This window comes from Aythya ferina (assembly GCF_964211825.1).
Source record: "Aythya ferina genome assembly, chromosome: 18".
In the NCBI taxonomy this organism is placed as follows: Eukaryota; Metazoa; Chordata; class Aves; order Anseriformes; family Anatidae; genus Aythya; species Aythya ferina.
Window position 1 is genome coordinate 2290022 of NC_140317.1, and position 23857 is coordinate 2313878.

General features: G+C 39.6%; 1 protein-coding gene across 2 annotated transcripts in view; it reads right to left on the reverse strand.

Moving 5' to 3' along the window:
* The window catches only part of MYH10 (myosin heavy chain 10), a 104027-nt gene that overhangs the window by 19243 nt on the left and 60927 nt on the right, over positions 1–23857 (reverse strand). For both annotated transcript variants that reach the window (XM_084491805.1, XM_084491804.1), the window contains 18 exons: positions 22975–23038; positions 21232–21330; positions 20140–20283; positions 19746–19841; positions 15928–16046; positions 15357–15509; positions 14771–14944; positions 12840–13013; positions 10536–10650; positions 6795–6988; positions 6271–6392; positions 5875–5944; positions 5615–5775; positions 4173–4281; positions 3959–4090; positions 2800–3006; positions 1335–1472; positions 594–717 (listed from right to left, as the gene is read on the reverse strand). In XM_084491805.1, the coding sequence (XP_084347931.1) occupies positions 594–717; positions 1335–1472; positions 2800–3006; positions 3959–4090; positions 4173–4281; positions 5615–5775; positions 5875–5944; positions 6271–6392; positions 6795–6988; positions 10536–10650; positions 12840–13013; positions 14771–14944; positions 15357–15509; positions 15928–16046; positions 19746–19841; positions 20140–20283; positions 21232–21330; positions 22975–23038 (2395 nt within the window). The remainder of the gene's footprint in view (positions 1–593; positions 718–1334; positions 1473–2799; positions 3007–3958; positions 4091–4172; positions 4282–5614; positions 5776–5874; positions 5945–6270; positions 6393–6794; positions 6989–10535; positions 10651–12839; positions 13014–14770; positions 14945–15356; positions 15510–15927; positions 16047–19745; positions 19842–20139; positions 20284–21231; positions 21331–22974; positions 23039–23857) is intronic.

The window sequence follows — 23857 nt, forward strand, 5'->3', positions numbered from 1 at the left end:
AAAGAGCAATTTTGCCTTATATTTTACAGCTTTGACTTGGCAGTTTCTTCACATTGTGTAATAGCTATGTTCAACTTTTTTTTTTTTTTAATCAAGAAGGGTTACATATAGGGCAGGTTTAGCCTGTGACAACATAGCTAAATAATCCAGAACAAACAGACAGAGAAATTAAACTATTTTTGATACACAAAACATTAACAAAACAATTCAGATTTGCTTAGGCTTCTAGTATGTTTTGGCTAGTAACACTATTTCAGAAATATATTTGCCTAGTATGTTATTTAGAAAACTGTAGCAATTCCACAAGGCAGATGTTTGACTTTAACATCATGAATTTCAGAATGCATCTAACTAAAACAATCTCAAAACTGAAAAACAAGTTAAAGAAGAGTAAGATGGAGCAGCCAGATGCAACAAGCCTTGAAAAAGCACAGTATCTGACAAGATAGATAACAAATAACAGCTATTAAGGTATCCACATGTAAGGGTATGTTTAGCAGACTGGGACAGACACTGCATACACTGTGACAGGTGATCCATCCTCTCTGGTGTGACCTCCCAGTTGTTAATAGGCAAATGTAGTAAGAACAAACCTTCTAGATCGGTGATCATCATCTCTTGTTTGTTCTTGAGTTTGGCCAAGTTTTTGGCCTTTTCTTCTTCTTCAGCCAGCTGAGAAGTACATTCAGCAATTCGATCCTCCATCAGCTTCTTTTCCTAGTTACAAGAAAGGGCAGGGGTGTATGTAGAGAATAACTTCCAAAAGATGACTCAAGGAGTCTCTAAACAGCACGAATAACTGAATGTATGAAATCCATATAGAGGTCTCATATACATTGTATTAATACATTTTATTTCATGTGACTGACCCATCAATCTTAGGGATCAATTTGAACAGTATAGAAACACGAACATTTGTTTTCCCAGGAATGAGAGATTTGGAATTTCAGGCATGTTTTTGTACGGCATTTACTGCACACTTTTGGAAAACCAGGTCACTTTCACTTGTCATCCAAGAGCATCTGTATAGATCAGAGAAAATAATGGTAGCACCTGTATGGCTAGCAAAGAACAATTGTAGCTACGACAAAACATTTAAAGCTCTTAGATTAGAAGACTCATGAAACCATTAAGAACACATGGCAAATGCCACCCTTTTAAAGGTCATTTCTGAAAAACTCCAAGTCTCTTAGCTTCAGCCTGTTCAAACCCCACAAGTCTTCAACGTAGGAACTCTAACGGTAAGATAGCAGCAGCTTCAAACGTTTTGAGAACCATCACTTGCACTACTAACACTTATGAGCAGAATCTCCACCCATGCATACTGGTCTCACCTTCAAAAATTTGGAATTTTGGTCCTCCAACAGTAGGATCTCTTCTTCCATCTTCTTGATTTTAGCTTCAGCTGTCACTTTTTCAAGCTGCAACTTCTGTCTAGCTCCCTCCTCCTCATCAAGCTGTTCCTCTAGGTCCTGGGAAGAAAGGCAAGTGCATGTGTGTATTTTCCAGGTTATCTACGTGTCAACATTTTATTCTTTTGCTGGGTGGAAAACTTATTTTGAAGAGCCAGTTGCCCTAAATAAAACTAAAAAAATACTTTTATTTTATTGATATTGTAAATGAATCTAAAAAACTGGTAATGAAATTAAGGGCCATGTGACACACATGAAATTTTTTTTTTGTACTCTGTATTTTAGATTTGGCTGAAGCATGCTGTCTTGGAAATACATACTCACTCCGCTACAGTCTTTCACCTTCCTGATTTTGCACATAAAAATAAAAATCCACCACAGAGGGAAATTAGACCCAGCACTACCTAATGACAAACAAGTTAGATTGGGTTTTATGTCAAATACTTCCTAACACACTGCATTTGAATAGGGCCTCAGGTATAACAGTGCAGTCGTCTGGGAAGAGACTCACACTGAAATCAGAAGACTGAATTCCTGTAGTCTAGAGCTCAACATTACAGCTGAACAATTTCAGAGAGACTGGCACAGATACTTAAATACTAGCAGAAAAGTATCAATTTATTGTGTTTCTCTTCATTCATCAATACTTATTAAAAGTCATCACAAGCTGTGGGATTTATCTCCCCTTCAAGTACTATTAGCATTTTGAAAAATAGTAAAGTTATGGATCCCCTGAACCCATAAGGATTTTAAGGTCTTCAGGTGTTCAAAAGGAAGCACCTGAAGTCTTCACAGAAAACACCTCAAAGGAGATTAATTTGTTTCATGAAAATTCAAAGGAGGAATATTCTTCATGATAATCACTGGATTTAAATCAAAAAACGTTTTCTTATAGAATCATAGAACAGCTTGGGTTAGAAGGGACCTTAAAGATCACCTAGTTCCACCCCCTCTGCCATGGGCAGGGATGCCACCCTTGGATGCCCAGGGCCTCATCCAACCTGGTCTTGAACACCTCCAGGGCTGGGGCATCCACAACCGATATTATCCCATCAGTCTCTTGAAGAAAGCAGGTAAGACCCATGCAGGTATTCCAGATTCCTGCCCACTCAGAAGTGCTTGCTGCCTTAGTCCTCTATCTGAATACACAAAAGATAGAACAGTGCATTTTGGCTTTTCTTCTTCTTTCCTCAACCTCACACCTTTGGAACCCACAGAAATCTAAACACACTGAACACAATAAGATAAATTAATTTGATTTATTGTTTTTTATTCCATATGTGGTGCTAAGGAACTGACTTCCTCCTTGCTGGGGAGGTGGTAAGCTTTCCTACCTTTTACTGTTTTGTTTGCATGCTTTTCCATTTCAAGACACCAAGAAACATACCTGAATATGGCCCTGCATTTTCTTTTTCTCATTCTGCAATATTTGATTTCTTTCTTCCTCCTCCTCTACCCTGGACTCCAAGTCATGGAGAATTTCTTCCAGCTCTTGTTTTTTGGCAGCCAAGCGAGCCCTCATCTCCTCAGCTTCTGCAAAGAGCTCCGTCTCAGCCTGCAGCTGCTCTGCAAGAATGTTTTTCTCTTCTAGAAGCTGCAAATATTAGACAAGTAGTACAAAGTTGTAAAGCAGTGAAAGCTTGATGTTTTGAAGTCTCTTGTGAAACTACACACATAGGACAACTACAAAAAGTTCTCTAAATACTAAGTTCTGTTCCAATTCTAGACTACCTGGTTCACATCCAAAAGTGGAAACTTATCACAGGGCTTTATCAGCAGACCGGAAGACCCCAACTCCAGGAACACAGCTACAGCAACAATCACTCAACTGCCTCGCCCAGTTTAAGGAACAGACCCCACCAGGGCAGCTGCCCTACTTGCACTGTTCTACAAGCAACAAAAAGATGAGGGAAGTGCCTGTTTGCTGGAACCATCCCTCATCCTTGCACAGTAGCAGAGCAGTGTCATAGGTAGCTGGAGGGAGGCTGGCTCTTGCAGTCACTGGAACAGAACTGAAACATTACCTCTCGCAGTGTAATCTCAAGAATAGGAATTAAAATTTTTCCATTCTAGATATCCATCACAGTTCTATCATGTCTCAACTACCACAGTGACAAATACAAATCTGTCTGTATTGACACATTTTCAGCTGTTCTTCAAATTGGTACCAGTCTTACTATAAATTCATTTATGTTTTGCCCGTTCAACATTTTTTCCCCATGTCCCCCTGACACAGCATGGAAATATCCCACCCTGAAAGCATAACTGAAGAGTAAAATGCTGCTGCTACTGAGGTTCTTTCAAAGCCAGGGAACGCTAACAGAACTATTATTTTGCCTTTTTTTTCTTTTTCCTTTACTACAGTATCTCCACGTTCCTGAAGGAATGCTCAACTTTTATTTTCCTGTTTTTAGCCAAGCGTGAAGGCAGTTAACTCATCTGACAAAAACAGTATTTTGATCAGAGGCCTCTCCTACACACCTCCCTCAACACAGGATATAGTGCAACACATTTCACATATTAAAAAGTTGATTTGCAGCACAAACCTGTTGATGTTTCCTTTCCATTTCCTCAAGTTCTGCTTCTACTTTTGTCTGTTTTTCTTTCACTTTCATTAGTTCTTCATCTTTGGCTTGAAGTTCTTCTTCTTGACGAGTCACCTGAAGAAGGGGCTTCACCTGCAAAATTTTGAAATGAACAAGTGAGAAATCGGATTGACCTATTTACAAAAGTCAAAGAAAATAACAGAATATAACAAACCTTTGTGAAGACTCTCCACCACTGCCAGTGCCTAAGCTTTAAATATGCAGCACAATTCCTCTGCAGGATTTTCAGTGCACTCAGTTGCTGCTGTTTCTTTGCAAAGGCCCTGAAGACAGAAAGAGCAAAACATTTCATGTTAAGAACAGCTATGCACACATCTGTGTTTTTGATTTTTTTACGAAGGTTACCCAACTCTAGAGCACTTGCAGACCATTATTTATTTATTTAAAGTTTTAATGACTATATTGACTTAATCATAAGTCAATCACAGAATCACAGAATCACAGAATTTTCTAGGTTGGAAGAGACCTCAAGGTCATCGAGTCCAACCTCCAACCTAACGCTAACAGCCCTCCACTAAACCATATCCCTAAGCTCTACATCTAAGCGTCTTTTGAAGACTTCCAGGGATGGTGACTCCACCACTTCCCTGGGCAGCCTGTTCCAATGCCTCACAACCCTTTCAGTAAAGAAGTTCTTCCTAACATCTAACCTAAAACTCCCCTGGCTCAACTTAAGCCCATTCCCCCTCGTCCTGTCACCAGGCACGTGGGAGAACAGACCAACCCCCACCTCGCTACAGCCTCCCTTGAGGTACCTATAGAGAGCGATAAGGTCGCCCCTGAGCCTCCTCTTCTCCAGGCTGAACAAGCCCAGCTCCCTCAGCCGCTCCTCGTAGGACTTGTTCTCCAGGCCCCTCACCAGCTTCGTCGCCCTTCTCTGCACCCGCTCAAGCACCTCGATGTCCTTCTTGTAGCGAGGGGCCCAAAACTGAACACAGTACTCGAGGTGCGGCCTCACCAGAGCTGAGTACAGGGGGACGATCACCTCCCTAGCCCTGCTGGTCACGCTGTTCCTGATACAAGCCAGGATGCCGTTGGCCTTCTTGGCCACCTGAGCACACTGCTGGCTCATATTCAGCCGACTGTCCACCATCACTCCCAGGTCCTTCTCTGCCTGGCAGCTTTCCAACCATTCCTCTCCCAGCCTGTAGCTCTGCTTGGGGTTATAGGCAAGAGCTGGATTCCATTTTACCAATGCTATTTGTTAAGACTTTTTCCTCAAATTGATAAAAATCAGGATGGATTAGACAGTGAACCGCCCCCCTTTGTTTCAAAAAATAGTTTTCCAGAGTACTTCTGAGAACTTATGATGGAGCAGGAGAGATTTTTTGCAATCATTAGCTATATTGAAGTAAACTGCTCCATGTGTCATAAAGCCAAGACCTAGAAAAGCAGATATTGTTATGGAATGAAGGTACAAAGTCTTATTAGAATTAGTAGGTGGAGACTTACCTCTTTCCCTTGGACACAACTACAATATTTCAGGCAACATACTTTCTTAAGAAAAGTCTGTCCTTAGATAGAAGTTTTGAAGCCTAGCTACCTATCAAAGAGACTTGTAATCAAAAGCAGATCCAGTCATAAAAGCACACATACTTTCTAGCCAGGTATCCTCTGCAGACTGCCTGGAAGAAGATGATAATGTCTGTGATCTTCAGATCTCGTTCTTCTTCTAAGTGTGCCAAGACACCAGCTCGGAAAAATATCTTGCTCTGTCCAATTCTGTATAAGTTGGGGTCCAGCTCTAAGGCTCTGATCTACATGGATAGACAAGTATATGGCTTTTACGTCAAGAAAAGGACATTTTTTGTTTTAACTTTTCAGTGTTTTAACAATATTTAGGCATAAATACTTACCATTCGCTCACAGGCTTGCTTACCATCCATAAAACCTTTTGGAATTGCATTGGGAGTAAGGATCTCATACCTTAAAGTCAAATAAAAAAAAGTCTGTATATTTACCAGTAATCTTTATTTTTATAAACCCATACAGGTATTACCACCAAGTGCATGACTAAGTTGTTCCTCCAGAAAGCTTTTCCAGAAGTCCATTTTAGGTTGCTTTCCCTTCCTCATTCTCTTTTGGATAAACTAAGCATTTAACTGCTTTGAGTTCAAACCCCCTCAAGACATCACACACTGATATGGATTTTGTTCTACTTGTGTTTGTTGTTGGTTTTTTTTTCTTCCAATAATTTAACAAGAAACTTCACCTCAAAAATAAAAACCTCAAGAGACTATGCACATTGTTACCTCTGTCTAAATTCCTGGAAGACTATCCTGTTTGGAAATCCTTGTCGACAAATCCTTATTCCTTCCAAAACACCATTGCAACGAAGCTGATCTAGAACTAGGTGTGGATCCAATTTTCCAGCCTGGACAAACAAAAACATGATTTTTAAATTTTTAATTTGCAATCATGAAAAATTGCAGTTTAAATTTTTCAAGATACTCTCTACAAAATCAACTGTCTAAATCCAGGGTGCGCTTGGGAATACTGAGAAGACATTCATAGAATGGTTTGGGCTAGACAGGACATTAAGGACCACCTAGTTCCAACCCTGCTGCCATAGGCAGGGAGACCTTCCACTAGATCAAGTTACCCAAAGCAACTACTAGATCAGGTAGCACAAAGTATATTGGTCTGTGTGAAAGCTTTGCAACACCTGCCTTCGAATTTCAAAGTGAATACCCAGACAGCATGCATAATTTAAAGTGCACATAAATATTCTTATTAATAAGGAGAAAGAATTCAGGGAGTAGTCTGTAGCACATACCCTCTTTTCATGGTTTGGAATGATGCAGCGAACAAAATTGGGATTAGTGTTTCGGAGCGTTGCCATCAGCTTGGTGAGAGACTCTTTGTACAGTTGCCCAACAGTACGAAACATGCCCTTCTTGGTCTTGTATGCAGAGCCAAAAGCAGTCTCTGTTATTCCAGTGACCTGATCCAGACCGACAATACGATCCACTGGGAAGGACAAGAGAAAGTAAATAAGTGAACCTTAATATTTGTCTGGTATAAAGATGCACAGAAAGAAGAGCAATAGTGCAGCAGCAAAAGCTTTGTGGAACAAATGACAGAAGATGCCATCAGTAGGCAAGGCAGTCAGCAGGTACTAGGGACGCTGTGCAGAAGCAGTGGAACCAGAAGCCACAAACTTAAACAGCAGAGTAGTGTAGCTTTAGTAGGAACCTACTAAAGTATCTAGCTCTTTACTTGCAGTTCTACATGACCAGTAAAGCCATTTTCTTTAAGTAAACTTTTAAGAAAGACAGTTGCCTTGAAACTGGCAATTCTTCGTATTCTTACAATATGAAATATTTGAGTTGAACATTTGGAATTAGTTATCTGTTCATATTTGTTTAAAATGAAGAGCCACTTATGACAATCATATAGGTGAAGTATGAGTTTTACTGAATGCTCAAATTTGTTTGAGGACAATGATTTACAGAAGAGTTGGAAATAGTATTACTTCAGTGACAAGAGGGGAAAAAGTATTTGCCCAACTTTTGCTAGTCAGAGATTTTGAATAATTCTTTCAAGTTGTATATAAATCTGTGGAGATTTCCCCTTCACCAAAAGAGGGTTTTCAAAACAGGAAAACTGCACACCCATGCACTTCAAAGCTGCCACAAAGCATCAGAATAGAGAAAGGTTTTGTTTAATTTTGAAACATTTTGGGTAAGGATCTCCCTGGCTTCTTCTTTAGAAGCACGCATTCCAAATCTGACTGTCATCATTAAGACCCTTACGCCAAAAACATGAACAAGACTGTGATTCCACGTGCATGTCAACAGTTATTTAAACAGCTTGCTTAAACATGGAATAAGGTGGCTTACATCTTAATAATAGCTGGTACTTCTTAGTACTGAATAAATACACAGCATGCATTGGTTCTCCATGAAATCAAGAGATTATATGTAATTTGTTTTTGTAATGTTATCTTCACATTCAATTACATGAAAGCAAAGGGAAACGCTACCAGAATTAGTTTTGTATATAAAGAATCAGAAAGTGTCAGTATTTTATTTCATACTTGTACTCACATGGCTTTCAAAAGTCTATACAAAACAGGAAGATTAAAAGCAGAAAAATACAGGGCAACAAGTTTGAATAACCACTTGCAAGTCTCATGTAGTACAGAGCAGAGCCCAGATCCTCCACACACAGTTTTAAATGCAAGAATCTATGTGGCTTATTAGAGTTAGAAGAATAAGTCTGTAGCAAGTTGTTCATAAGTGCATATCCCAAATATTTATTTTGGAGCAGAATTGAGTTCTACAGAAGAAGGGGGATAGAAATTACTGGAAGTTTACAGAAGCTATAGTTTTTTTAATTGAGTTCTACAGAAGAAAGGGGATAGAAATTCATCTTACAGAAGATGAATGTAACAGCACATACCCAACAGACACCACTAACGACTGGACATCATTCCGTTTTGGCATCTGGCATCTCTAAGACCGCGTACAGTTTTACAATGTTGTGAATAAATCGATTTTGATTTGTGTCTTTTTGATTTGTCTTTTGCTCCCCTCTGTCCTCCAACTATATTAAGGTTATTTATATTGAAATAATCAATATTAAAGTTCATATGTCTTCCCTGTAGGTTAAGAGCAGTCACTGAACAGCATGAATGAAATTACCTATTGGCTAAAACTTCTGAACTCACACTCAGTAATTATTATTATTATTATTATTTTTAAGTAAACAGCACTTGCAGCCTGAAGTATGTAGTATATCGAGAATAGCAGGTTTCAAGTAAAAATTGCAAAGGTTGAAGGCACAAGCTTCACACACACATTTCAAAACTTGGAGAGGAAGAAGGGGAGGATGAAGAGGTTGGATAAAAATATCTAAAACTTCTTCAAAATACCTAAGTAAGTGGTTTAATTTTAATACCTTAATAAAAGCATGCAATTTCTACAAGGGGAAATATTAAACATGTTTTTAAATAGAACGACTCTGATAAGTCAAGGAGAAATTTATTTTATATACTCCACTAACAAGACTGCAGCATTTCTGATAGTTTTCATAGATTCTTCACCTCCCCTTCTCAAAAACCATACCTACATTCTAAAATATCCAGAGTTTTGTCAATGTTGGACTGCAGAAAGAAGCTTGATAGTGTTATAAAGCTTATGCATTGTCTCAAATACTTAGAGCTACCAGAATTATCATTTAAGAAGCAATTCTGGAACTAGGAAGCAACAAACCTTTTCATCTGCAATGCTTAAATGCAATGCATAATATAGATGCTATATGTATGCAGCAGCAACTGAATAGGTATGCACTCAGAACATTTGCCTTGTGGAGGTATACCTAAATTTAGCATGAAATGAAAAAGTTCATGCAAGCCTACGAGCAAAAATGGTTTTCCTGTAGATACAACAGCCCTGCCTTTAGGAGGCCTATGGTTTTTATATCCATTCACCTGGTGGATCATGAAGACCAGTAATATTGTCATAGAAACAGGCTCTCTGAATATTCTGAATCTCTAAGGCAGAGAAACAGCAAAAACAGAAAGACAGAAGAGCAGACACACAAGACACTTCAGTTAGTATACAGAACAGGTTTATCAATTGCAAGCAGACTTAACTGTGCTACAAAGGCCATTAGGCCACAACATATTCCATGCATATTTCAATTATCTGTGGAAGCAGGTTTTGAATATTTGGATCAAACCACTTTCATTTCTACACATGTAATCAAAAGGAAAGGAGCAGATCCCCAACCAAAGAGTTCTTAATATATTCATTGTAACAGCTCTCTGCAGCTGAGCCAAGTAAGTACTCCTGAGAAGATGGAAACTCTGTATTAACCTACAGCAACACCTGTATCACAAGCTGGAATTTTTCCTGGAGTAAGAAAGTACAGGCTTTATGCACTATGACATGTAAATATACTGATATTAATATACTGTGATGTTAAAAACTGTAACAGTCCCTGCTTAGTAGTTATTTGGTTATTTCTGCTTCTTGGAGCATTTTGGGAAAAAAATTTGTTGACGTGCAGGTAAAACTGGTTAAACAGCAATGTGCAGTTCAGTAGGCAAAATATTGCATTTGATTTTAATATGGAATATATAAGCACTGGTTTAGCTGTTAATGAGTTTTATTTCAGGAAATAAGTTTTCCAGGGTGTCACCCACCCACCCCTGCACTGTACTGCTCATGTAAGAAGCAGCTGTTTATATTCAGGACTTCAGTGCAGCATGTCAAGAATTTTAGACATAATTCTACAGATAAAATTTGACACAGGTTAACAAGTAGTAGGTGAGTTATCAGTTCAAATAATGAATATGAGAAGCAGCTACTCAGAAATGGTACATGTGCAAAGGACCATACTAAGAGCAACGCAGCTTCCCTCTTGTATTTTTGGTACTAAACCATAGAGAAAACACTGTAGATATTTATAATGAAGAGGTGGAAGTGAGGACAGAACAGGCACAAAAAGATAACTAATCCAGCAAGGAGAAATCTACAACAACTTCTGTACTCAGAGCATGACCTCTTACCATCTTTCCAAAGTTCTGCAACAAATTTGTCAGAAGACTGGTGCAAGAGTGTAGCCACGTTGTCATTCAGGGGGTCCATGTTCTTCATCAACCACTCATCTGCCTTGTAGTCTACCTTTAGAGCAGACAAATTGCAAACGGTCACAATATACTACCAGCCTTAATTTTAGATTTTCTAGCTTTAAAAATAAGCTTTCGAAACAGTATACTGATAACTCTTCTCCCATTCTTTTAAATATTCGCTTGGCAGAACTTAGTTGTCTCTCCTTAGAGTACTTCAAAGTACCACTAAAATGTATTGATCTATTGAAAGAGTAAAAGTAAATAATAATGAATTTAATTTAAACTTCATCTGACTTTTTGCTTACTAGTAGCTAGCATACATTTCTCAGCTTGGCAGTATTGACAAAATAAGGCTCTGCTGTTTGCTGTGAAGATGTAGAAAGAACTCCGACACAGACCTTAATTACTGTACATAAATGCCTAAGTTAAACTGAGAACGTGCTGAAAAAATAAATTTTTAGTTTCACTATAACAGATCTACGTAAACATTTTTGTTCTATAAACAAAACAAGGAGAGATCTTATCTTTGAAAGAAACAGTTCTGTGGTTTTGCCATGAAACTATAGCTCAGCAGTTGCAAATTCCATGCTACCAACATGGACTTCATCACAATGCAAAAGAGAGCCCTAAAAAATAAAAATCTAACAACCTCTGGGTAGCATGGTTTTGCTTCAACAAGACCAAAAGGTAGCTATTTCTAAATAAGGACTTTGGAAGGCAAGCCAAATTCAAATACTCCCACCATCTAAAATCAGATGAGAGCATCCTAGTCTTTTTTGCAGAAAGATATTTTACAAGGATTTCACTTTTGAAGGACATACACGCTCCGACTGGTAACTGAAAAGCACTTTCTGTCAGAAGAAGGTAAGTCAATGCAGAGTCAGCATCACAGAAATGCCTGCAATGTTCTGAAGAATGGCTGGCTGCTGCCAAACAATTACTTCTTTGTACTCTGGTACCAAGATGTTTTACTTCATTTTGATTACCTAAAGGTAATCTTTTGTTTCACAGCTAATTTACTATTAACTGTAGCAACAGTGATTGACTATTTCTAAAGTTACTATTTTAAATATTGAAGCAACACATTTATTTTATTTTGCTACAATTATCTAATTGGCACCACCAAACATTAATGAATAGATAACATTAATAATATTTGAAATTAAAGGAGAACAGACTCGAACAGACTCGAACAGACTCCTCTTCTCCAGGCTGAACAGGCCCCGTGCCCTCAGCCGCTCCTCATACATCTTCCCCTCTAGGCCCTTCACCATCTTAGTTGCCCTACTCTGGACACTCTCCAACAGTTCAATGTCCTTTTTGTACTGTGGTGCCCAGAACTGCACACAGTGCTCGAGGTGAGGCCACACCAGAGTAGAGTGGGACAATCACCTCCCTCGACCGACTGGTGATGCAGTGCTTGATGCACCCCAGGGTACGGTTGGCCCTCCTGGCTGCCAGGGCACACTGCTGGCTCATATTCAACTTGCTGCCAACCACAACCCCCAGATCCCTCTCTGCGGGGCTGCTCTCTAGCATCTCATCACTCAGTCTGTACGTACAGCCACAGTTGCCCCGTCCTTGGTGGAGGACCCGGCACTTGCCTTTGTTAAACTTCATGTGGTTGGTGATCACCCAGCTCTTCAAGAAATGGTACTAGGATTAAGTTTAGCTATTTATGAAACTGGTTACATAGCATGACCCTACAGAATAGACTTGGTGATCATGAAATGTCTACAAAATGCTGACAAGGACTACATGGCTGCTTCATGGACCAGTTTACATTGCATCCACGCTCTGCCCCTCAGCAGAAAAATGAAGGTTGAATTAACAGTAAAGGTGAAAAGATATCAGTTTAGCTATAGAAGGGAACAAACAGTCTTGTGTTGAACTGAGGGAATAAAGTTGAACAAGATAGTACTGACATAGTCCTACTTATGCATTATCAACTTGGAAACATACTCAGAATAGACCACTCTAGTAAGCCCTGAAAAAACTCACCTCTAAGACCTGACAACAAAATTTCAGGGAATTGAAATATTTACTTATTTTAATATTATTATTTTTAACTTCTGTCTGCTATTTGGTAACAAGAGTTCCATCAGAGCACTCCCGCATGTCCAAAAAAACAAAACCAGGCCATCTTCTTGCACAAGTACTTCTAAATTTGGTAGCTTCGCACCTCATAATACTTTTCTTAAACCAATGTTTCTAACCAAGTATCTAATATTTAACTCTTACCTTCCCTGCATAATGAATAATGCAGAAGTCTGCTTTGTCCTTGAGCTGTCTTGGCTTTTGGAATTTGGAGTGGGTTCCTTGCTCTTGGACCAATTTTTCCACAAATGTTTTGTCAGTAGCTTTAGGGAACCAGCATTCTTCATCCAGTAATGCTAACACACCAGGAGGATTTGCCTGAAATTCAGATGTATTTTATTTGTGTTACTATTTAATATGCATATATTTCATAATATTTTGTATTCAAAACATGTAATTGAATGCCACAATAAAAAGTTGATTCTAGTTTGATATAAATTAAAGCAAACTGTGGGGGAATTCAGTTCCATGAAGGCATTTTGACTGGTTCAAACCAATTCATTCCAATGTATATGGACTCTGATAGAGCTGACCTAGTACTGCCTGAAGCCTTGCTTTCAGACGAGACTGTAATAGATGACCTCCAGAGTTTCCTTCCAAACATTTCTACAGCACATACCTATGCAGCAGCTCACCCAGGTTTCCACAGTAGTTACTGTCATGCTTTAATGTTGGCAAAACTGAAGACAATTATCCCTCCCAGCCACTTGATACTACTGTGGCAGCCATGAGGCCTTCCCTTGCCAAGCCTTGTGTTGATATGCAGTAGCAGCATCCAGAGGGATTCAGCAGGCTTAACTTCAGCAGCCAGCAGTTTCATATACTACTCCATTAGAGGGTTTGTTTATTCTTAGAATGAAGTAGGGAACAAGCAACACTAGCATTGTACAGCTGTAGAATTGTTTGACAATCATTTTCCTCAGGGAAGACAGACCAATATACACAGGAACAGAATGGAAAAATAGTTCATAAAGATTTGTATTTCAAAAGTTTCTAATGAACTCAGAAATTAAACATTTGAAGATGTTTATATTTGCCTACTACATAGCATCACATACTTCATTTGCTGAACAATTAAGACTATGCTGACCTTTCCTTTAAAAAAAAAAGTACTTTAATGCATTTTAGAATATTCACTTAAACCATCTGCATATTGAGAACACCCCCATTCTGAAGCCTCCAGTCTTTTTGGCAGAGATTTTACCTTCCAAGGAGACAGAATTTTAAGTTCCACTCTCAAAATGCAACATTTTGATAACTGAAATAAGATTTCCCTTTTGTTTGGTTGTTTTCTTGTGTTGCAGTAACAAAAAACCACCAATGCCAGAGTGTGTCTGTTCTGCTCTTCAGGATGCACAGCATCATTGGCACTGCCAACTTTGGGTACTCTAGAGTACGCACAGATGAATGTACAGAGCAGTAACTGCAATGCTCTAGTTTTAATTAAACAGTCATAAAATAACTTTGACAGCATACTTCTGACGTACAAAGAGAACCTTCCAGGAATTATGATCCTCAGTTCTCCCAGTCCCTTCCTGAAACCAGCTGTTCGTACTGCTTTGAAGTCTTTTTCAGCTTCCATATATTGAGCAGCCAGAATATCAAAGTGCAGTGATAACACCACCTTTAAAATATTACTGTCCTATTCAAAAGGCAGATTTGCAAGAAAGTTTATCCTAAATGGGGTTTCAGAATTTTTTCTATTGATTTCAAAGTTTTACCTTAAGACTTGAAAAGCTTTCTTACTAAATCACCACACTACAGCTCCTATAATGCACTGCCACGGTTTAATATGAAAGTGGAAGGACTAAAGACTTCGTTAGTACAAGGGAAAAGGTATAAAAATAGTTGCTTAATATCTTCAGCAGAGTGTTTTACCCTAACACCGGGTCAAAATCCCTTAAGGATAAATCCTTTTTATTAATACATGGCATTTTAGGCCTTGGAATTCAGCATTCAAGTTAACTGTTTCCACAATAGCTTTGCAAGAAATCTCTGTACAGTCCTACAGTCTGTAAGACAAACGCTTGAGACGAACCCCTTCTCCTTAGAGTATTATTAATGCACAAACTCACAGGTCTTTCGATCAAGTCAATGCAAGGCTGCAGATCCAGTCCAAAGTCAATGAAATTCCACTCTATACCCTCTCGTTGGTACTCCTCTTGCTCCAGGATAAACATCGTGTGGTTGAATAACTGCTGAAGCTTCTCATTGGTGTAGTTAATGCAGAGTTGCTCAAAGGAGTTCAACTACAAAAATAACATTCGTAAGCAAGAATAATTCAGTGGCAGGATTTACCACATTTGGAAGTCAAAAATTTGACCTTGTAAGGAAATTCCCTGAAAGCCCTGCAACATTCAAGGACATTGTAAAGAAAAGTGGAAAAAGGATTATTCAGTCTCTTATGTTCCCTGGTACCTATACTGAACTAGCACGTAATAGGGAAACATAATTGTTGTAGAAATATCACATATCAGAGAACGGTTCACTGTTTGATTTTTTGGCACTGTAATTCAGGGTTGTCAAAGCATTCATGTGCTACAAACTCCAAAACCCTTCTGCAGCCTTGAAACATGCATGAGTTTAGTAGCACTACAGTTAATCCTGAATGCACAATAACATGGAGAGGAAAAGAAAAATCTGATCAGTGTTTTAAAGTACCTCAAAGATCTCAAATCCAGCAATATCCAGAATTCCAATAAAAGACGCTCCCTGTCGTTTGGTCCTGTCCAAAGCTTTGTTAATGCGGTGAACAAGCCAGCGGAAGAGGCGTTCATAGGTGGCCTTTGCCAAAGCTTCCACTGCAAAGTCTGCCTGAAAATGCAAACAGGAAAGTTTATTTACTCTGGAAAAGTCATCAAAAGAACATGGACATGGATGTTATCAAAAATAACTGAGCAACAAAAGAAGTTCAATGGCGTTAATACCCCTGGGGAAAGAAAACAAGCAGACGAAACAGTATGCAGCTTGATGTTATGGTCATGTGTTTCTAAACAGTACCATAAAAACAAAGGCTCTATGCATTTAGTATGTATAACTACATGAAAGGATAAAACCAACAGAAGGCTAAGGAAAAGGAAGTTTCTTTTACTCTACCACTGACTTTTACCACTTAAAGGATGTTTAGTGAGGACAGCAAACGTTAGTGGCAGTAAACATTTAATCCCACCTTTTCTTATTAAGGAGGAATCAGGATGAGGTACTGTTTCATCTTTAAAGCACCACAACTTACTTGTTCTTTGGTCTGGGCTTTCTGAACGTAATCTCTGCCGACTTTGATGCGTGGTGTCAGTATGGCCCGGGTGAACTCCATCACGTTCATTCCCAGTAGATGGCAGAGTTTCTGTGCAACTGGAAATTGAAGTAATAAATGTAAGTGCTTAAATCCTCCACAGCAGCTAGCAACACGGGTGAAACATGCTACTGACAAAGGCATTCATGCACCAACTGAAAAATTTAACAGCTATTCAAAATAGCTGTCAGGAAGATGCACTTCTCTTGTGGACAGACCTACCCTACTGCAAAGCCTGTGTCTGTGGGACTTCATCCCAAAAGCTGACGCAAATGTCTACAGAAGTACCCACTGAACTTCTTTAAGGGAATGTGGAAAATGCTACATTTCACAAAGTTACAAGGAGGTCATGCAGCAGCCTATTGCCCACACACAGGTCTTCATTTTATTACTTTACTGGGAGCATTTTCTCACCTCCAAAAAAAAAAAAAGCACAGCATGGTGTCACACGTCAACTCTATCACATTAAAGGTTCCTTAAAAACCTGTGCTTCAGTTTAGGCAGGTATGGCAGCATAATGCTATGAATGCTCGTATTATAGACTATAGCAGAATACCCTGTTTATACAAAATATTATAAACCCATGTGTTAAATTGCTTAGAATAACAGCAGCTCACTTTTAGACAGCTTGAATTCTCCTGGTGTCCTGGTTCATTGTTTGAAATTATGCATTACACACACCCTCATCAGATATTCTCACTGCATCAACCCCTTTTTCCAAATAACCTTTCCAATAGGCTAGGTGCTTATGATTCCAAATTTCTAAAAATGAAAGTGACGCTAAAGATATTTTTAGGTCTGGGTAAGTGCTGCCCTTTAGCAGGAAGCTTTCCACACTGTATTCAGTAAGTATTTCAACCTTCTAGCTTTCTAGTCTAGCAGCTCATTGTTTTACTGTTGAAATAAAATTTTTTTTTATAAACCTACATTAAAAAAGATAATACCAACATAAAAGCAGAGGATGTTTTTGTATGGTATTCAAAATGCTACTACTTGGTTTTAAAGTCTGCAATTCTCTCTGCTATACCTTCATTACAATGGCTCGTACATCAAAACGTAGCTGCATCAGTGAAGTTAGCATGGCATCAACTGATTATTCCTTTCACTTTAGCTACGTACACGAGCACTTGTCAGGCACGACCTGCCCTTAGTGAAGCCATACTGGTGGCAGCCAACTGGACTTCACTAAGGGCAGAGCACACCTGACAAATTTGGTGGCCTGCTACAACAGGGTTACAGCACTGGCGGATAAGGGAAAAGCAACTGACATCACCCTCCTGGACTTGTGCAAGGCATTTGACCCTGTCCCCCATGATACACTTGTCTCTAAATTGGAGCCGCATGGATGTGACGGACGGAGCACTGGGTGGGTAAGTAACTGGCTGGATGGTTGCACTCAGAGCTGCGGTCAGTGGCTCAGTGTCCAGGTGGAGATCAGTAATGAGTGGTGTTCCTCGGGGTCAGCACTGGGACCGGCACTGTTTAATATCTTTGTCAGGGATATGGACAGGGGAACTGAGTGCACCCTCAGCAAGTCTGCTGATGCCACTGAGCTGCGTGGTGCGGTCGATGTGCTGGAGGGAAGGCTGCCGTCATGAGGGGCCTGGGCAGGCTGGGAGGTGGGCCTGTGCAGACCTCGTGAGGTTCAGCAAGGCCAAGGGCAAGGTGCTGCGTTGGGCTGGGGCAATCCCAAGCACAAATCTAGGCTGGGCAGGGAATGGACTGAAAGAAGCCCTGGGGAGAGGGACCTGGGGGTGTTGGTGGATGAGAAGCTCCACATGAGCTGGCAGCGTGTGCAATTGCAGCCCAGAAAGGCAGACAACACCGAGCCATGCTACTTCACTCACTTGGTTTCCCTCCTTCAGTCAGACCATTTAAAAGCTCTGTGCAATTTCCATCACTGACATGTAGGATTGTTTCTTTTTTTTTTTTTTTTTTTTTTTTTACTCTTGATCAATGTTGCACCAAAAACAACATACAACTTGTCTTGTTCACTTACAGCTGAGGAATGTCCACTTAACTGTCTACTGATTGTAGCAAGCCCTGGCTATCCAACTTCAGTTTTAATTTCTGGATAAGGCAAAGATGCTGGAAAAGCTTGTATCGTAGTTCAAGTACAAACCTTATGAAATTGTTTATGAACCTTTCAGAAGAAAGGCTTCTAAACCTGACAAGTGTGAATTGGTTCTGTAAAAACAGCTTCCCTCCCCCCTTCCTCCAGGACTACTATATGAACTTTTTGCTATCTCTTATGTTTATACTTGAAATGGGTCTTTAACTATTTCCTTTTTTTCATCCACATTGTTTAGGTTCACACCTTTACTACCCACACGAATTCCTTCCTGTCTATGGGGAGACAAATCTGCCCTATTTCAGACACACCTCTAAACTCGTCACTGTCATGACACTTATTTCTCTGTAGTATACTAGGAAAACCCATCAGTGAGATGTGACAATACAGATGACAAGCTGATGAAGATCAGTTTTATTCAGTATCTTCAAAAAGATATGGTAAAAAATATAACCAGATAACCTAGTAGATTAGATTTTAAATGCAGAACAGCAACATGCCTTAACTGCAATTTGATCTTTTCAGCATCTTCACTTTATTTAAAATTCTATATTCAATAGCACACTATTGGATATAGATATACAGATAGAGATATAGGTCTACTATATATCTATATAGATATACTTATCCTTTAGAATTCTATGTCCAAAAACAACAGTAATAAAACAAAAGTGAAGATAGTCAGAAAGTAAGAGGCATTTATATCTTTTATACATTCCACCTTTTAAATGGAAACATACTCCTTTGAACTGCCTCAGCTGACACTAAAAGCCCCAAAACCCAGTCCCCCACCCAAGCTTTCTTCCTCCCTGCAAAACCCCAAATGACAACTGCAAGCCAAATGTCCAGTCAGTGATTGTCGAGCTTTAATCCATACCTGCTCGCTGGAGCAGCAGGTCACTGCCCTGGGAAATCACAAAAGTTTTGGACACTGCAAGCAGTACGCACACACAGCAATTTAGGGCAATTATCAAACAAGACAGACAAGAATTTGATTCGTGCATGTGCAGCAGGTCTCATGAATGATTCTTACTGCTCCGTGCACTGAGGTCAGTTCTCAAAGCTGACTTTCCATGACAGCCTTTAAAAGGCCACAACTGAAGTACTAAATTCAAGATCTGAGAACTGCTTCATCAGCTATTTTAGTGAAGAAAGAAAGAACTCCTCAAAATGCTGATTGCATTGCATTTAGGATACTGATAAATTTTAGTCACACTACCACACCACTTCAGAAATCAGGTTTTCTGAAATACAGCATTCTTATGTTCAGCCATTTCACTATGGAAGTTGTGCTTGGCTCCAGGGTTCTTATCATTGGCAAGAAAACTGCTGTCAGGAACCAAAGAAAACAAATGGATTTAAGCATGCACTTTTTCCTAGTGCTTAAGTCTTTGTAGATAGCAATAAACAGGACTACAACTGAAATACTTAAAGTTTAGAAGCAATGAAAACGGCATCATTTCTGTTGATGGATATCTGAATTTGTCTGCATTATGAGAATGGAAGATGCGAGTTTTAATAATTACCTGTTGGCTACTACCATTGCAATCATGGCACCTTTTTTCCACAAAATTTTAACAAGGAAGCTCAGAAGGCTGCTCTGTACTCAAAGATAAGCACTAAACAAACGATAGGAAGAAAACTGCAGCTCAAGTTAAAGGAAGCCGTAAAAGCGTGACCAACTTACCAGTATTCTCTGGCATAGAGGCTTGATCGGTATTTCTCTCCTTCTTAAAGGAAATATTCCCAAACTGTAGCACTGAAGACACCACTTTCAGCATTGCTGTGTTAACAAGAGACATATACACCAGTTTAATTGAAGAGAGTTCAACTTAGCAAATTTTTCTTCAGTTACTTACATCATTTTCCTTCCAAACTTGAAGCACAAGTTCAGAAAGGAAATAGTTTTATATCACACATTTTAGGCAAATGGCTTTAACTCAGCTGTAAGCTTACGTTAACATTTATGCAGGCTGTCAAGACACTGAAACAACGTTAAATCTGTTGACTAAATTTGCAAGTGTGTACACACATGTACAGGACAAAAAGTACACTTTAACAATCTAAGAGGCTTAACTTACACAAGATCTCATCGTGTGAAAATCCCATGATATGCATTGCTTCCATAGTCTCCTGAAAGTTATCCTTGTCTTGTTGCCCAGGAATGGGGATGTAGCCATTAGATAAAAATCTGTAATTGTTAAATCCTTCAAGCAGCAGATCAGCTGTATTTGGGGGAAAGGAGAAGAGGAAGAAAAACAAGCTAAGGAACTGCTGTTCACACCCACCTGCACACCGTTTTCACTAAACATACAGCCTATGCTTTACAAATCAGTTCCTCAACTATGGCTACAAGCCATCATACCAGCTTAGTAATTCATTCTTTTAAAACTAAAAACATGAATATACCCTAAAAGCTGAAGCCAGATTCCCAGAACACCTACCTGAAGCATCCCACATTAGCTCTTTAATGTATTATGCCTGTAAAAAGAACATTACCTGACTCAGGTCTAGCATAATAAATCCCTATTTAAAGTACCCTAAAACAAGCATCTCTATTGGAAGTCTATTGAAGGTAACAGACACAAGCAGAAGTGGAGTTGGGTATTGATGATAAACACATCAAGGATGCTAAATGCAAGTTTATTTAACACAGGACAAAAAGTGGGTCAGTTCTCTGAAGTCTGTACCTTCAAACATTTTCACTTATCACAGCCTAGCAGGAATCCCCAGTTACCAGGAGAAAAGGGTAGAAGATAACCAGCACAGTACTGCAAAGGGCGAACCTCATGGTTTCATTATGTACTGACAAAATGGCTGCTATTCTCCCTAGTCTGAAGGCACTGCCAACCAGATTTGTTATTAATCAGCTGGGAGCACACTGCCGTTTCAGTCCAGCGATTCCTGGCCAGAGACTGAAGACACCAGCCTGCCCAAACAAGACTTTGTCAAGTAGTAGCCGTTTGCTTGAAATGCAACAGTTGTTTGACAGCATACTTGACAAAACACAGAAGTTACTTCAAAATCAAACCACCTGGCTTTTCATTTCTTTCTTCTTTTAAAGCTCGCTGTTTCAATACCAAACAATAGTTCAAACTCAACTGCGTTAACACTAGAATAACAAACTCAGCACACAAATGCAACAGATTTAAACAGTGAGATTCTTAACTTACACTTGAGGTGTTCTCCTGCTCCAGCTAGCAATTGATAGAAGATATGAAATGTCCGCTCATCCTTAGCCTGACGAACAGCACGAGACTTCTCCAACAAGTCTGATTACAGCTAGAGTCAAGGATGCTCTAAAATTTGGGGTAAAAAAAGCCACCCAGTGCACACAGAACTCAAAGCAGCCTATATAATTACATAAGGACCAAAAGGAACTCTAATACTAATGACAGGACTACATCCAATACAAACTTTCAGTAACTTGAAATGAGGGATTTCAAATTCAGACAGACAGAAGCCCACATTTAATTCCAGCAAACTCGTTTCTTGGATTCTGTCTACATTTCCCCGCCACACGCAGCTGATGTCTGTAAGGGATCACTGAGACCTAAGTGGGAGGGGGAGCTGGTCTCATTCTTTTTCAATCATTCTTCTATTAGGACTTGAGTCCTACTCGAAGTACAAAAACCCAGCAGCTGCTGAACACTAAAGTACTCTTTCTAGTGCATTCAGCATTTCTTTCAAGTACGTTGTTTTTTTTTTAATAGACTATTCTTCATTGCCTTTAAAAAGTTTCCAAACTCAAATTTGTGCAGCTGATAGTCTCTAGTAAGCTGCAACAAGCTGTTGTGTTATTTAAATGTTCATGTCTTGATATTCCATATTGTAAAACGAATGTGGGACCACTATTTGAAATGACACAAGGGCAAGTTCTTGTGATGAAGAAAGAATTCCCTAAAAGATAAGTCCTCCTGTTCTAATAAACCTCTGGACAAAACTATTCGAAACTTTCATAAAAGCAAGAATTGCCCTCGTTCCTGTCCCTAAGCACCAAACTGAAAAAAAATTGTTCAACATTAAAGCACATTTTGAATAACTGCAGGTTTTTCCCAGCCTTATTGGGAAATTTTTATATTTTATGACAGTACCAAACACACACACTATCCTTAAAAATGAAGCAGTTTAACTCACAGGCACAGAATGAAAGCTTAATTGCATCAATGTTTATGATTAATACTCACAAGATATTGTTTACCAAGGCTCTTCATTTCATAACTTTATGGCCACCCTGTTTCTATTCCCCACAGAGAAGCAGCTAAACAGACTAGGAAAGTTTACACATTCTTAGAAAACAACTTTAGAGAAGGCTTTCAGGATAAGTGTTTTTACTTGTTCTTATGCAATCACACATAAAAATGGACCTTAGAACTACAACTGAATTAGGCTTCAGCATTAATTGGTAGTAAGCCTTGTGTCGCCAAACCTCCCTGGTATCCAGAAGCCCCGTGAAACCAGAAGGTGATGGGCAGGACAGCACCTCCAGCGCCGTCACTCATTGCTGAGCACCATCTCCATCCTGGCGGAGAGCTGCTCCTGCAGCGCTGAGCGGCAGCCTTCGGCACAGTACAGCGGTTCCAGCTAGGAAAGTGTATTTTTACTGGCATCCCTCCAAAACGATAACGTATGTAGAGCAAGCACACTTGAAATAATTCCTTTGACAAACCCTGTTTTTAAGTCTAGCCTAAAATTGCAGCAGATTTCAGAGTGCTAAGCGTTGGTATATCCAATTTCTAAGCCTGAGGAAGCATGCTGGCTTTATGACATTCAAGCACTTATTTTGAAACAAAAGAGAGACATTGTCAATGGAATCCAGAAATATGGTAACCTTTCACTACATTCCAACAAATTCAAGGGTTAAAAAAAACATTTGAAACTTGCATTTCACACTGACATAGCACGAAGGAGGATACATGTCTCAATGTTGGCCCCGACAATATAACCAGTAACATCAAAGTTAATCCTAATGAACTTGCCCTGCAAAGAAAAAAGATTTCTGTAAGTACTTATTTTTTCATTACGACAACTCAGCTGTCTGTATGAAAACAATGCAACCTGCACATTGGGTAATAAGCATTTCACACAAGTTCAAATGAAATCTCCATTCAGCGCACTCGTCACGTCAGTGGAACGCATCACTCTGCATTCAAACACCTTCTGAAGACCAACGCACCAGGGCTCTCACACTGACAGAACACGTTAAGTGACAGTAGAGCAACGCTGAGAGTTTCAGTGTGCACGTTTCTATCGAACACCAACATCCTCAGGCACGCCCGCATTTGCTCTACCTGCAACAATCCCAAATCTCCACACGCTGCCTACATCACGACTCTACTCCCTGCCCCAGGACTGGGCTGCCTGCTACCTCCACGGTCTCTTGTCTAGTGGTGGTAAAGAAGGGACCTAGAGAGACAACGCACCCCTTTCTTCCACACACATCTCCTTTTCCCCACAAAGGAGAAAATACAGAGCATACTTCCCCCACACACTGGCTTTTGGGAAGAAACTGGTTGCAAGTGAACACATGGTACTGGGTCTCAGAGTTGAAACTAATCAGTTTCAAGCTATTTCAGTTTCCCAGCCTGGTTTGTCGCTTGCCACAAATGTTCCCCACTGGTTCTGGCTTGGATTTGGACCACTTCTAGTGTCTGTGCTCATGAAACTGGTAAGTATTTCCCTGGATGCAAGTGTCTGAAGAAACCAGTGGGAATATTCTGCAACCACACCAGGATCTCCATTTTCATCACATCCAACTTCTAGAGTCTTATCTACACAGAAACAGGTTTTGGAGCTCAG